Source organism: Balaenoptera physalus, assembly GCF_965194825.1.
Source record: "Balaenoptera physalus genome assembly, chromosome: 6".
In the NCBI taxonomy this organism is placed as follows: domain Eukaryota; kingdom Metazoa; phylum Chordata; class Mammalia; order Artiodactyla; family Balaenopteridae; genus Balaenoptera; species Balaenoptera physalus.
This window is the reverse complement of record NC_138885.1, coordinates 92,847,923-92,863,365: the sequence shown is the minus strand read 5'-3', so window position 1 is coordinate 92,863,365 and position 15,443 is coordinate 92,847,923. Positions and strand designations below refer to the sequence as shown.

The following is a 15,443-nucleotide window of genomic DNA, read 5'->3' as shown; positions in this document are numbered from 1 at the left end:
CGGAGCAATGGACACCCAACGCAGCCAAAAATAAATTAAAAAAAAAAAAAAAAGCCGTATCAACCAATTGCAAACAAACTCTAAAACAATTATAATAATTTTGAGACAATTAGAATGTTGAAAAAACTGATTGGATATTCAATTATATTAAATAATAGTTCTAATTTTTAGGTACAATAGTGGTATTACGGTTATGTCAAAAGAGTCTTTTCTTGTCTTTTAAAGATATATACTCAAGTGTATATGGGTAAAATGATATGAGCCTGGAATTTGTTTCAAAATACTATGGAAGGCAGGAAGGAATTGGGGATATAGGTGAACAATGTTGGCCAGGAGATGGGTACGTGAAACTCATTGGTGCTGTTCTGTCCACCCTTGTGTATGTCTGGGGTTTTCCATAATAAGAATTATTTTAAAATTGCATTATAAATTGTACTTTATGTTTGCAAATACTATTTTTTTCCACAAATGATTTTTGTTATTGATGTATTTAGTAATCTTGCTGATTTTTTTGTTTGTCTTTTAATGGCTTGTCTTTTAATAGCTTGTCTATAGAGGCCCTCGGATTTTTCACATAGGTAATACTATTGTCTGAGAATAATGACAGTGTCATTTCCTCCTTTCTATCCTCTTCCTTTTCCTTTATTTTGCTTTTCCTACTGTACTGGTACAATGTTGAATAAGAAGCAATGATAGAGGGCGTCCTTATCCTAGTCCTGCCTCTAAAGAGACTGCTTCTGAAGTTCTACCATTGAAGTGTGATGTTTACTGCAGGTTTTGGTAGGTACTCTTTTTTAAAAAAAATAATTAATTAATTAATTTTTGGCTGCGTTGGGTCTTCGTTGCTGTGCGTGGCCTTTCTCTAGTTGCGGCAAGCGGGGGCTACTCTTTGTTGCGGTGCACGGGCTTCTCATTGCGGTGGCTTCTCTTGTTGTGCAGCACAGGCTCTAGGCGCACGGGCTCAGTAGTTGTGGCGCACGGGCTCTAGAGCGCAGGCTCAGTAGTTGTGGTGCACATGCTTCGTTGCTCCACGGCATGTGGGATCTTCCCGGACCAGGACTCGAACCCGTGTCCCCTGCGTTGGCAGGCGGATTCTTAACCACTGCGCCACCAGGGAAGTCCCTTGGTAGGTACTCTTTATCAAAATCAGGAAGTCCTCTTCGATTCTTAGTTTGATAATTTTAAATCATGAATGGGTGAATTTTATAAATTGAGTTTTCCTTTTGCATATATTGAGATGACCCTAAGTACAGAAACAGATTTTCGAATGTTAGACCATTTTTAATTCTGCGGTAAACTGAATTCAGTCATGGTATATAGATATGTATGTGTGTGTGTGTGTATAAGGATTTGATTGGCTAATATTTCATTTAGGAGTTTTGCATCTTTGATCATAAGTGAGATTGGTCTATAAATTTTCTTCTTATGCTGTTCTTGTCTCTAGTTTCAACTGCTTTTTGGTTTTGACGAATCTAGGTCTCAAGTTAGAAATGAGCTTTACTTCCTGGAAGGTGAAGAGAATTTTCAGGATCAAGGGGCAACAGCTGTATTCTGGGATTCTGCGGTCTTCCCTGGGGTTTCCATCCTGGGCTGAGTGGAGTGAGCCAGAAACAGTCTTAAGGATGTGTCATTTCCCACTATAGAGGAGAACTTTGAAAATACTTTCCAGAAGGAGAAATAAAGGAGTAATAATAGAGGATGTAGGTCATCTAGGCCAGCGGTCCCCAACCTTTTTGGCACCAGGAATCGGTTTCGTGGAAGACAATTTTTCCACGGATGGGGGGCAGGGATGGTTTCAGGATGATTCAAGCTCATTACATTTATTGTGCACTTTATTTCTATTATTATTACACTGTAATATATAATGAAATAATTATACAACTCACCATAATGCAGAATCAGTGGGAGCCCTGAGCTTGTTTTCACTTGCCACTCACTGATAGGGTTTTGATATGAATCTGCAAGCAATTGCTTTATTATGGTCTCTGTGCAGTCAAACCTCTCTGCTAATGATAATCTGTATTTGCAGCTGCTCCCCAGCGCTAGCTTCACTGCCTCAGCTCCACCTCAGATCATCAGGCATTAGATTCTCATAAGGAGTGCGCAACCTAGATCCCTCACATGTGCAGTTCACAGTAGGGTTCACACTCCTGTGAGAGTCTAATGCCACCGCTGATCTGACAGGAGGAGGAGCTCAGGCGGTAATGCAAGTGATGGGGAGCGGCTGTAAATACAGATGAAGCTTCGGGCTCCCTCACCTGCCACTCACCTCGTGCTGTGCCGCTCAGTTCCTAACAGGCCACGGACCGCTACTGGTCCGTGGCCCGGGGGTTGGGGACCCCTGGTCTAGGCTGCTAAGAACTAGCAGACTATGCTGAAGCCAGTACCAGGGCTCCAGATAGCAGAGCCTGGCAGTGTAGGGTGACTGTGCAGGCCTCACGCAGAGAGGAAGCGAGGAGCCCCAACCCATGTTGTGAGGTGGCCCTTTGCAGTGGTACCATCTTCCAGGCTGTGGATTCTGGTGTAATGGCAGTGCCACAACTCCTGGGCACATATTTCTTGTCTTCCTATTTTCTCCTCAGCGTTAAGAGAAAGTTTTGCATCACTGGCTGCTTCACTTCTTGGCACAGAGTGGGCAGTCATTATACTTGCTCCTTTTTAAAAAAAAAAAAAATTTATTTATTTTTGACTGTGTTGGGTCTTTGTTGCGGCCTGTGGGATCTTCGGTGCGGCATGCAGGATCTTTCATTGTGGCCCACGGGCTCTTCATTATGGTGTGTGGGCTTCTCTCTAGTTGTGGCATGCAGGCTCAGTATTTGTGGCACTCGGGCTCTCTAGCTGTGGCTCCCGTGCTCAGTAGTTGTGATGAGTGGGCTTAGTTGCTCATCAGCATGTGGGATCTTAGTTCCCTGACCAGGGATAGAACCCATGTCCCCTGGAAGGTGGATTCTTAACCACTGGACAACCAGGGAAGTCCCCACTTGCTCCATTTGGAACTGTTTATTCCTAGAGTCAGGAACTGCCCCTGAGGAAACGCTTTCAAAACCAAACTAAATTGAACTAAACTAAACACCTACAGACACTGAGCTGAGAGAGACTTGGGTTACCTTGGTTTTAATAATTAGCCACGATTTTGCATAATTCTCCTGGCTTCTAGACCTCAGTTTCCTTTATCTACAATCTAAAAGAACTTCTGGAGATTCTAAATAATCTCCAAGTTTCATGCTGGCTTTCAAAAAATGCTGCCATAATTTTGTGGTATTTCTTCAACCTTGTAACTATTTCCTAATCAGAAACACATGGATGGCTTTACAACTCTTGAAGAACCAGGGGCTTGGAGTCATAGAAACCTGGGTTCATATCTCAGCTCCTTCACTTACTGGCTGTGTGACCTTGGGCTATTTACCTAACCTCTCTGAGCCTCATTTGCCTCATCCGTGAAATATGGATAATGTACTTTATCTCATAAGGTTGTGGTGAGGATAAAATGAGATAAAAGTACAAAAAAGAAAGCACCTAGCAAAGTCTTTCTGCAGAGTAAGTGCCAAAAATTCCTTCCCTTTTCTCCACCCAAGTGACGATGTGTGGAAAACTAGCCAAAAGATAAGCTTTATAAATTTAAAAGTTTAAATTGTTTGTCTGGCACTTCAGGCTGTTTCCCGTTTGCCTGCCTCCCACCTTCTCCCTAGAGTCTAAGTCGGCCAGTTTGGCAGATTTTGAGACTGTCTAGCTCTGTGAGTCTCCACCCAGGCCTGGGATCCGCAGGAGGTGCCAGCGGGTAGCGACATCACAAGCTACTGCAGAGAGAAGAAGAAAAGACTAACAGATGCGGCCCGGAGAGCCAACCCTTTGGGGCAAGCCGAGCCTGGAGTCCCGAGCTCGCTGCAAGGCGCTCCGTTTGCAAGGAGGTCAGAGGCGACAGGTGGAGACGGCCTCGCGCTGGCGGAGCGGCGGCGCCGGGCGGGCACCGGAGAGAGAGCGGGCGCCGCCGGCCCCTGGAGCCGCCGGTGGGGGGCGGGAGACGATGGAAGGCGCGCCCCGCCGCCGCCTGCTGGGACCTTTCGTCCTCCCCTCGCTCCCCCGATTTGCCACACTTTTTTTGTCTTTTTGAAAAACCTGCCTGAAGATTCTCTTCATTCCGATTTCTCCACTTTATATGTGTGTGAAGCATTTCTTCTCTATTTCCCCTTGACCTTTGTGCTTTCTCGCACTTTACCTACCAGCACTTCAGGATCCGCAAACGCTCCTTTTGGTAACTGTTAACAGCTAGACTTGATCTCTACAGATGGAGTCTGGGAGGTCAGTCAGATCTGGAGCCTCGCCTCTGCCCAGCTCTGTGACCAAGGACATGTTCCTTAACCTCACTGTGCCTCAGTGTTCTCATCTGGCAAATGGAGATAATAAGAGCTCCTTCTTTACAGGATTGTTATAAAAGTTAAATGAAACAATTTACAGAAAATGCTTAGCCTGATGCCTGGCACACAGTGAGTGTGAACTGCTACCCCTGTCTTAATGGCTTCATTGCAAATGCACTCTGGGTTCACTAAACTCCTTCCATCATGTCCAGCATCACCTCCTCCAGGGAGCCCTCCCTGACTTTTCCCTGTCTCTCCCATGCTGGTCTGGATCAGTTGTCCTTCCTGTGTTCTCTGGGAGCACTAAACACATTGAATACAGAGATGGTTCTAACCATGCCTGCCCAGGTCTGGCGCCTCTATTAGAGTGGGAGCTTCATAAGGAGTGTGTCTCATCCAACCACAGAGGGCCTGGCACTCAGTAGGGGATCAGCAAATGGTCCCTAAGTAAATGAAGGCAATTTCCATTCATGCAGCGAGTGGTTAAAGACCTAAGAAGGCCCGAACCTGGGGTCTGAACCCTGGAGCTGTCTCAGCGCTAACACTGAGACTTCCACTCTTCCCCTTAACAGAAACAATCCCAAGGTCAGTGAGTCATAGGAAATGAGACGTAGAGATTGGAAGATCAGTTTTGTTATTTTCCGATGAGGAAGTGGAAGCCTAGAGAGGCCAGCAGGTCTCTTGCGGCCTCATGCCCGTACAGGAGGACCGTGGTGAAGACTGTGTTCTCATTCTTGACCCACTGGGCTCTCACTCGCTGGCCGCTGAGGCTGAGCCTGGGCCCCCATGCAGCATGGGGACTGCTGGTCTCTTCCCAGACTCTCTTGGTCAGGGCCCAACCAAGGGTGACTGGGGTGGCAGAGCTTTATGTGCGACACACTGAAATGGCTGCTGGCTTTCCCTGGGAGCGGGTGCAGTGGAAGGAGCTCGGGAAGGAGGCCCAGCCCCAGTCCTGGCTCTGCTGCTTATCGCTTATCACTGTGCAACCCTGGTGAGTCATACATGCAAAGAGCATGAGCGTGGGATGGGGACTGAGAGATTATCCAACCCACCGCCTTGGTTTATGGAAAAGGAATCCACAGCCCAGAGAAGTTATGTGTCCTAGACTATGGGCCTAATCAAAGGCAGAGCTGGTAACTGAACTGATATCTGTCGAATCTGAAACCCAGGGTCCTCAATGAGTCTATTCCAGGGTTTCCCAAATAATAATGGACACACGAGTCACTTGAAGGTCTTGTTAAAGCACAGGTAGGTCTGGGTGAGACCCCAGATTCTACATTTCTAACAAACCCCCAGGTTCTAGCTAGAAAGGGTCTAGACCAGTGATTCTCACCTTCTAGCTCTACTATGATGTAACTACTTAGTGCACTAGCCACTGATTAGACCAGTCTTGTTAATGTAGACCAGTCTTGTTAACGAAGGCATGGCAGCTAGTGGGCCCTTCACCTAGAAGTCAGTGGGGCCAGCACCCTCCTCATCTGCTTGTCCTTCCCCATCAGCGTTATTCATTCACGACCCCTGCTGGCTGCTTCTGTGTCATTGGTGGAGATGCAGGTCCTGGCTGGAGATGCAGGTCCTGGCTGGTGGAGATGCAGGTCCTGGCTGGTGGCTCTGGGTCTGTGAGTGCACCCCTTCTGGAGGACTTGGACCTTACTAACACTTGCAGGCACTGTTTCTTCACAGGGAGTGTGCCAGGCCCAAAGCTGAGTCTTCACTGCAAGCTCTTGAGGGTAGGAACCTTGGTTTTGTCATCTCTGAATCTCCTGAATACTTAGACATTCATTCCTCCATTCATTGGATTCATTCGTCTATGGAACATTGCTAGGCCTGGCTAACTAAGGCGCAGTCCTTGTCTTCAAGAAACATACATAACACATGGGCTATAAAGTGGTACTTAGTGGTTGCCCAATAAGCATGTGTGAAATTGAATTACGCTTCGGTGCTCTGGGGGAAGTGGCAGTTTCGTCAAGTGATAAGAGAGGGCAGTGGAGAGCAGCTGGTATTGGCCACTTCCTAATAAGGGGCTTGTTTTCAAAGAAGAGTGTCTCGTTCCTTAGGCAGTTCCCACTGGGGTCAGCGGAAATGACAGCACCGAAGCCTCACAGAGACAGAAGTCTCTGCACTTTTAAAAGTTATCAGGCAAATTCACAAATGCATTATAATTTTTAGCTCTCCCTTTGACGCTGTAAAGACCGATGGAGGAAACAGGGATGCTCTAGCTCCTCTTCTCAGGCGAGTCACAGAGGGGGCGCCTAAAACATGCCTGGTGTCTGCAGCAAACAGAGAAATGACCCACCATGGTGACTCTGAGTCCACGAGGTAGCAAAGTGGTAGCATCTGCAAGACAGAGCCATCTACCGACACGTGGCAGAGATGCTAACTGCCACCGAATGTCCATTCCCCTCAAGGTTTAGCTCGGCACGTGAACACCCAGCAAGAGACTTTATTCCCCAGCCTCGCTTGCAGGAGGCCAGCGGATATGAGCAGAGGTGGAAGAGGTGGAAGTCCAGAATTAGGCCCTTAAAAGGCAGCTGTGCCTTTTCCTCTCCTGCCCTGCAGGGTGAGGGAAAAGCTGAGCCAGCTTTGACCATGCGGACAAGGGTGATAGCAAAGGGGGTGGCAGAGAGATGATAAGAGAGAAAGAGCCTGGGTCCCTGGACAGCCCTGTGGAGCGGAGCTGTCCTACCGCCTGCCTGCCAGCTTGGACTCTTCCATGAGACAGAAGTAAAACTTCCATCTTGTTTGAAGTCACTTTCTTTTGGTCTTTGTTAGAACCAACGTCCTAACTACTACGTATCTGTCTCTTGAATAAAGCAATGACTCTCTGAGCCTTTTTTTTCCTGGTAGAATAGAAATGGCTCATTGGTTTCTAAGGTTTTCTGTGAGACTTGCCTTTTGTCCCCCACCCCCCATTGTTTCAGGCTACTCACTAGGGACCCCCTGCACTCATGCAGGGCTCCCCAAATCTCTCAAAGCTACTGATAATATCTTAAGTTCTGCCACATTCCAAGGGGTTATGTCACTACCGCAACATAACCTCGTTCAGATTGGGTCTGTTGCCCACCCCTGGACTTAAGTAAGAGGAAGACTTACGCAGAGGACTCAGTCAGTTCCCCAAGAGCAAGCAATCCCACCTCCACTCCCTGCAATTGAGACTGCTTTGGAAAGTAAATAAAGCATCATGTTACATCATGTTATCAACTTAGAACAAGTCTCTTCTGATAAGGCTACTAAAATTAAGGTTTTTAAGAAACAGACTAATACCTAATCTTTAGTGAGCACTTACTGTGTGCCAGGCATTCTTATAAGCACATTTCATGTATTAACTCCTTTATGTCATAACCATCCCACAAGATAAATACTATTAGTATTCCCATTTTACAGATGTAGAAAAAAGATGCCCAGAGAAGTTTGGTAACTTACTCAAGGCCACACAGTTAGTAAGTGGTGGAACCAGGATTTGAACCCAGGGACTCAGACTAGATAACAGATGCTCTTGATCACTGTGATGCTGCCTAAACAGTGTCCTCCAATCCTCCTACTCCCATTACATTTAAAAGAACAGATTAAATTGAGTCACTGCCAAATTCAGAGAACTAAATTCTGGAAGCAAGGCCCAGGGCAGTGGTTCTCAAAGTGTGGTCCCTGGACCACTAGCCTCAGAATCACTGAGGAACTTAATAATATTGCAAATTCTATGACCTCAGCCCAGATCTAGTGAATCAGAAACTCTGGAGGCAGGGCCCAGACATCTTTATTTTTATAAGCCTTCCAGGTGGTTCTGAGGCACGCCGAAGTTTGAGAACCGTTGGCCTAGTAAATAAACAAGAACTGAAACAAGAATGGAAATTATGTTCTTTCCTTGGACTTTGGGGATGGGAAAGAGAGGCAGAAAGAAAAGTTTTGTATTTAAAACAAGAGCAATTTCCCAAACCCTCTCTTATTTGGAGGTTGCTCATTTGACCTATCTTGTGAAAACTTGCATGCTGTATTCTCACCAAGTCCAAGACTCATGCTTTTCTCATTGGACATGGCCCCGGCTCACTGCTTATAATTAATCTTATAGATCACTACTTAATTTAGAGTAGGAAAAAAATCCTGACAATTAGTCGTAAGATCTATGATGGGAAAATTGATCCTTAAATAGTTAAAAAAAAAATTCCTTGGCACTCCCTCTTTTCTTTCCCTTCAAAGATTTGAAATTCTTTTTAAACATTAGCATTTATCATTCGGGACAGGCAAATGCCTTCTTTAATTTTCTGTGGTGATATTTCACTGCGTTAAAGACTGTCTGAATAACCTTTATGGAACTCAGCTGGGCCTCTCTCTCTGTCAGGAGACAGGAAATCTGTTTTGACTGACTTGGTCATTGCTTAGATTTGGCCGTGTTCTATGCTGCCTAAAACCTCCACTGCACTTGGCGAAGACCTTGGGGCCTTTTCGGTGTTCACAATCTAGATATGTGATTTACGATATGGAAGATCTGAAGGCTGGAACACATTTCCCTGGCTATTGTCACTCAGCTTTGAAAATGGAGGTGGCAAGAGACTTATGTCAGCAGAAACCTTGCTTAAAAGTTTGACCGAACACAGGGATCAAGCTACCATAATATTTTATTGTCTGATATCCAGAAACAGTGAAATCTTTTAAAATGAGTGTAAAAATTAATTGTAATGATTATAAAAATTAATTTTTTTGGAGTGTCAACTGAAAGAGATAGTAAAAGATATAAACAGAAAAAGATCAAGTTAGGGTGAAATCCCCAATCCATGACTTTGCACATTTATCTCCAGTGAGCTCTATGGTCTCTGTCACCCCATGGGGGTCCAGATGAGATAGGAAGAATCATAGTGTCATTTCATAGACTGGTAAACTGTGACCATGAGAGGGTAGATTCTTATTCATTGTGATAGCCAAGCTCAGATTAACATGCATTAAAGGGCTGTGGTGCATGAATTACTTCATTTATTCCTCATGCAACGTTATGAGGGCAGTACTGTTTTCAGCCTCAGTTGAGGACACTGAGGCAGGGATGTGAAGGCAGAGGTAGTCCTATTCCAGAGCCCATGCTCTCTACTCAGCTGCCCAGATCTGCTGCTGCTAGCCTATATAGAGCACCTTATATGACTTAGAGAAAGGCATTCCAGTAGAAGGGCGAAGTAGGAAAAGGAGCCTCCTTTGGGTGGATGCACCCAGTGCTGGAGTGCGTGGCTCAGGGAGCGCAGCACAGGCTGGATTTCAGCCCCCTCTTGCTCCCTCTGCTGGCGGCCTTTGTACAGCGAACGACAAGCGCAACTCTGGCTGGCAGGCCCTGCATCCACTCCTTGAGAATACATCTCTCACACATCTGTTTCCACTCCTGCAAGAAGCAATGAGGACAAAGACCAGCTCTGCTACCTGGGACTAGCTAACTGCAGCATCATGTAGCATGCCCAGGTGCCCCCAGACAAGAGCTTAGAGTCTAGTTCAGGGTATCAAAATATGAACTATGCCAAAAAGCCCAGTTGTGGGCCCAGTCTTTCCAAGAATCATCCTCATTATCAAATGCAGCATCATTTTTGGAGGAAGTCACACTCAAGCAGCTCTGGCCACCCAGAGCTGTGGGTGACACGGGCTGGGACTCTAAAGATGCTGGTCCCCCCTCTGTGGAATGTTAACCCTCTAGGCAGAGAAACTCAGCTCCCTCACTTGCATATCCAAGAGCCTATGAAAGCAGGAGAAGCCAGAAGTAGAGGTGCCTGTGGGATCTTTTTGTAATGCCCCAAAGTCTCCACTCTCTTCTATCAATCTGCAGCTGCTGGCAGGAAATAAATCTTTCAATAAGTCCAAGGACATAAAAGCATGTCATTATCAGCTGGCTTGTGATACATTAAGAGCACATCAGAGTCTGTATTCTGACCTCCAACCCATGACCTGAGAGGAAATGGAAGGGTCATTCCTCATTAACATCTTTGAACAGTGCAAGGTTCATCCCACAATTATTGCAATCAGACTATAAAACCCAACCCAGCTGTTTCTACCTTGAGGGTCTGGATGATTTTCTCTGAGAGGTCCTCCAGGTTCGTCATGATAGTCCAGTTCATCTCCACTTTCCTGTTAGGTTAACAACAACAAAAAATACATAAGACAAAATAAGTGCCAGCACTCCTAGGGCCCATGCCCTTTGGTAAAAGGGGATCCAGTTTTCTTAGTTGTCTCTTCTTCTTTGTCTATCTGTTTTAACAAGTGTCCAAGAAGTCTGCTGCCAGCGTGAAGGGCCCTGAAGAGCCAGGTGGGCTTAGCAGTGGCCTTGAGCACTGTCCTTATCTGTCCTCCTCTGTGGGAGGCTTGTCCCATCCATCAGAGCAGTGCTCCATGCCTGGCATATGTGGGAAAAAGAATGTCACAGGCAAAGGCCAACTGGCAGAAGGCAACAGGGTACCTCTAGGGACTTGAGGGAGGTCCAGTGTGACCAGAGCAGAGATGGGGTGAAGTGGGAAGGGTGGGGAGGACTCAGACTCTCAGGGCCTTGGAGGTAGTTTAAGGATTTTGACCTTTACCTTGAAAACAAATGGAAGGCACTGAGGGTTTAAAGCAGGGCAGCAAAAGGATCAGACTGGCCATTTGTAGGGTTTCCAGGATTACCACAGATAAGGTTTCTTTTTTTTAAAAATAAACTTATTTATTTACTTTTGGCTGTGGTGGGTCTTCGTTGCTGTGTGCAGGCTTCAGTAGTTGTGGCACATGGGGTCAGTAGTTGTGGCGCAGGGGCTTAGCTGCTCCGTGGCATGTGGGATCTTCCCAGAGCAGGGGTCGAACCCGTGTCCCCTGCATTGGCAGGCGGATTCTAAACCACTGTGCCAACCAGGGAAGTCCCCGGATTAGGTTTCTTATCACATGGAATCCCCTCTTCCTTCTTTCTCTGAGTCACACAAGCTGCTTGCAATCCCACCACCCAGAAATCTCTATAATGATGGTCTTCAACCCTGGCTGCATCTTAGAATTATTTGTGAAGCTTAAAAAAAAAAAAAAAAAAAAAAAGATTCCTAGGACCTAACCCCAAATGTTAAAATCAGACTTTCTGGAGCTGGGGCATTTTAAAGGCTTCTTGGGTGCTTCCGTCATGCAGCCAGGATTGAGAACCATGGGTCTTCTCTAGAGGGTCGGAAGAACCGCTCTTCAGTTGCCAAGGAAACGTGGCAGGTAGAGTCAGTGACTCAAGTAAAGCCCTCAGTGTTTGATGAGGCCAGCTCTTGGCCTCTGTCACCTGGATCTCTGCTTAACCCACAGCTTCATTTCAGCTGTGGAGAAGGAATCTGAGGGCCCTAGAAGCCTCTCCTGGGACTAAAGTTCCTCACCCTTTAGTTGACAGTTTTCCTCTTTATTATCAAATACCCCAGCTGCTTTGGAAAGACACAGTTATCTGCTCATTTGTTTGACATTCTCTTCTTGCTTGATGGCTTTTTACCCCATGTGTTTCTCACTTGTTAGCTTAGTGTTTGCAGCTGATGAGATATTCTGACGTAAAAAAAGCTAAAGCAGCTAAGTAATTTTCTTTCTTTTGCATTTATCTTTTTGGAGACAAAGCACATTTGGCCTGATGCAGTAAAAAAAAAAAAAAAAATCATCTCTGAATAAATGGAAAGGTTTTAAAAAAATGATTGCAGGAAAAACCTGCCTCAGTCCAGTAAACTGCAAAGTTAGAAGACTAGAAAAGAGATAAATTTTAAAAAATTCTGTTTATAAATCCTTTTAGTCTAACAGGAAATTGGATTAAAAGGGAGAAACAAGCTTCCTCTTTTGGAAGAATTTCAAAGCTCAGAAGAATAAAACTTCAGTCTTAACAACATGCAGCTATGAGCCTTCAGGGACAAGAAATATTCTTCGCATTTCACAGATGGGGAGACGGAGGCAGAGAGAGTTGGGGATTTGGAAAGAATCTTTCAGTGAGTCCCTGTTAGGAAAAGAAATACAGTAGTCTTAATTTGAAAGTCTGGGGAATTCCCTGGTGGTCCAGTGGTTAGGGCTCCGCGCTTCCACTGCCGGGGACCTGGGTTCAATCCCTGGTCAGGGAACTAAGATCCCACAAACCACGCTGCGAGGTCTCAAAAAAAAACCCATTCTGCCTGTTGCTTAGAAAAGTGTCAAAAAGCTATATTTTTTACATAGACAAGCACATATGTGAAAAGACTTATACCTAAGGTCATTCATTGCAATGGGTTGCAACACAACCTACATAACCCATTAATGGGGGATGTGTTAAATAAATTATGGTAATTTACACAATGGAGTACAATGCAACCATTAAGAAGCATCTCTTAATGAATTAACAGAACTCCAAGATATATTAAGTAAAAAAAAAGTAAGACTGTGAGCAATGTGTATAATATATAAAAACATGTATAAAATATGTCTCTGTCTATTTTTCTACCTGTATTGGCCTGTATATGCATACTACCACTCAGGAAGGGTACACAGGAGACTAGCAACAGTGGTGTCCAAGAGGCAGGGAACCCAGCTGCGAGACATACCCTTTTATACTTAAATTGTTTAAACTTCCTGAGTATATTTCGGATTCAAGATTTGAATTGAAAAAACTAAAACTAAATAAAATGCTGTCTGTCACTTAATGAGTTACAGAGGTAATGACTGAAACACAGGCAATAATACTTGGAGAGTGAGCAAAACAAACTGAAGGACTGAAAATTCAAATCCCAGCTCTGTTATTCTGGCCAAGTCATTTGCTCTTCATCTGTGCATCTGGCTTATGAATATTTATGGGGTGTCTGTTGTGTGCCAGGTACTGTGCCGGGCGCCGGGGGCACAAAGCTGAAAGATCTGTTTGTAAGAAGCTCAGTGACTTGTAGAGAAACCAGAATTCTCACTGTCGCCATGCAGTGTGAGAAATGCTGTGACAGATTATGACAGGTTTCTGCAGGACCTCACGGGAGGTGAAGCTAAGTTAGGCTGGGAAGGTTGGTCTACCAGTGGACATGGTGCTAAGTTTTGCAGAGAAGGGGAGGTTAGGGCAGTTCCCGCAGAGCAAGGAGCATGTACTGGCTGGGGGGGCGCATTCTGGCGTGGCTGCAGGGCCCAGACAGTGGGAATCAGACACGGGCCAGATCTTGCAAGTCGCAGTCTGGAGTTTTAAAAAGATATTCATTTGTTCTATTTTTCTATTTATAAAAGAAATACATTTTTGATGCCAGAATTAACCGGAAGGCCAACGGGGACGTGGTAGGGAATTTGAAGCAAACCAGTGGGATGACTGAGCTGTATTTAGAAAGAGCGCTGGCAACAGGGTGGTGTTATAGGTCTGGGGCGGGGTGGGGTGCGTGGGGATAGTAACAAACACTTTGTAAACACAAACTGTAGCACTGAAACCAGACAAGAGAGACAGTTGCCTGAATGGTTGTGGTGCAGATCCTGGAGTCAGACAGCCTGCACTGAAGCCCTGATCCTGTACTTCATGCCTTACAGGTCATGCGAGGTACTTAATCCCTGAACCTCAGTTTCTTCAACTGACAGGGGCTGGGCCACGTGGCCTGAAGTTCTCATCTGTCCTTGGAGAACCTTCCATTGGTCCTGCCCTCTCCCATAACACACAGTGCCCTAACTGAGCATGGTACTTCTAGGTTCACAGCAGGCTTCGGGAAGGAACTGCTGGGAGGATTGGGGAGGAGGGAATGCAGGAGCCAGAGGCGGGGCTCCAGGGGGCCGTGTGCTGTATGACCTATCATTGAACCTCAGCCTCTCCATCTGTGAAATGGGGGTAATGATAAATTTTGTACGAGTTCTTGAAAAGCTAAATTAGGAAAATACATTTGGACATTCTGTGTAACATATGTAACACATGCATCTAAATGACTAATTTCAATGCCTTCTTAATGCTGGAAGGAAATCAGTATCTCATTTGTGAGTGTCAACTTTAAGGTCGTACAACTTTTCTTGTGTATTAAAAAGATCCCACACCTATTCTTTAATAAAGAAAACGGATTTATGAAAGTCATAAGGTATCTTGTGTTATTAAAATATTGTCACTTCTCCTCTCTCAGGTTCTGAAGCCAGAACAAAGAAGTACAATTAAATTCTTCTCAGGAACAGAATAGATAGGCCTCATCAATATCAGGAATTGTGGGTTTAGTGGCTTTGAATCCTAGTTCCCTCTGCTGCCAGCCACGTCACCCTTGGTCCTCTCATCTCGCCAATCCTCAGTTTCCTCATTTGCACGGTGGCGAACTGCACACTTAACAGGAAGGGGGTTGGGGAAATTAAATAAGGTTTAATATGTGAGAGGCCTGGCTCTTGGCAGGGACCAGTGAATGTTTCCTTCTTTCTCTTTGTGACCTGAACCCTCTATAGATGTGAACATTCTTTGAAAATTATTATTTCATGTAATTCTCACCTCACTGCTGAGAGGCAGGTATGGAGGTCCCAGCATTATTATCTCCATTTTACTAAAGAGGCAGCGGAATCCCAGATGCATTACAAGGTTACTCAGAGTCAGAGAAAACCCAGGGCTTCCCAACTGCTGGTCAGATACTTTAATACTGATAATAGTCTACTTAATCCTGGGCTTCTTTCTTTGGGAACTGTAACAGACTCAATGCCCTGAAAATTTTTCCTGGCGAAATTATTATTCAAGTGCCCTTGAATCATTGCATCTCGAAACCAGCTTGTGACCCCTTTGCAGCTCTCCTGCTGGTGGTCAACAAAGCTGGTTTCAAGGACTCTAGGCACTAGAACTTCCCTCCTGAGGGGCCTGCTCCATCTTAGGACAACGTCTTGAGCCCAACATTGTTTTGCCGTTACTTCTTCTCACTGAAATCCATGCTGTCCTTTCCCCACATGACCACAGGATTCAGTGGCAGTGACAGCCATCCTCTGCTTGGTGGGATGTGCCCACACCTGCCTGCATAAGTAAAACGCAGGGCTGGCCCCAAACCAGGGGCAGGGGACTGCTCAAAGTACCTGATTTCAGGCAGGTTCCTCTGTCTTGATTTGAGGGTACCAAGTGATAACTGCCTGTGTGAATGCTGTGAGGTGGAACTTATTTCTCATTCTTCACGTCTTCTGGGCATAACATACATACTCTTTGATGTCAATGTT

The 15,443-nt window shown here is 45.5% G+C and overlaps 1 protein-coding gene across 4 annotated transcripts in view; it reads right to left on the bottom strand.

Moving 5' to 3' along the window:
- The window catches only part of KIAA2012, a 126,173-nt gene that overhangs the window by 25,978 nt on the left and 84,752 nt on the right, over positions 1-15,443 (bottom strand). For all 4 annotated transcript variants that reach the window (XM_082466983.1, XM_082466985.1, XM_082466984.1 and 1 more), the window contains one exon: positions 10,376-10,448. In XM_082466983.1, the coding sequence (XP_082323109.1) occupies positions 10,376-10,448 (73 nt within the window). The remainder of the gene's footprint in view (positions 1-10,375; positions 10,449-15,443) is intronic.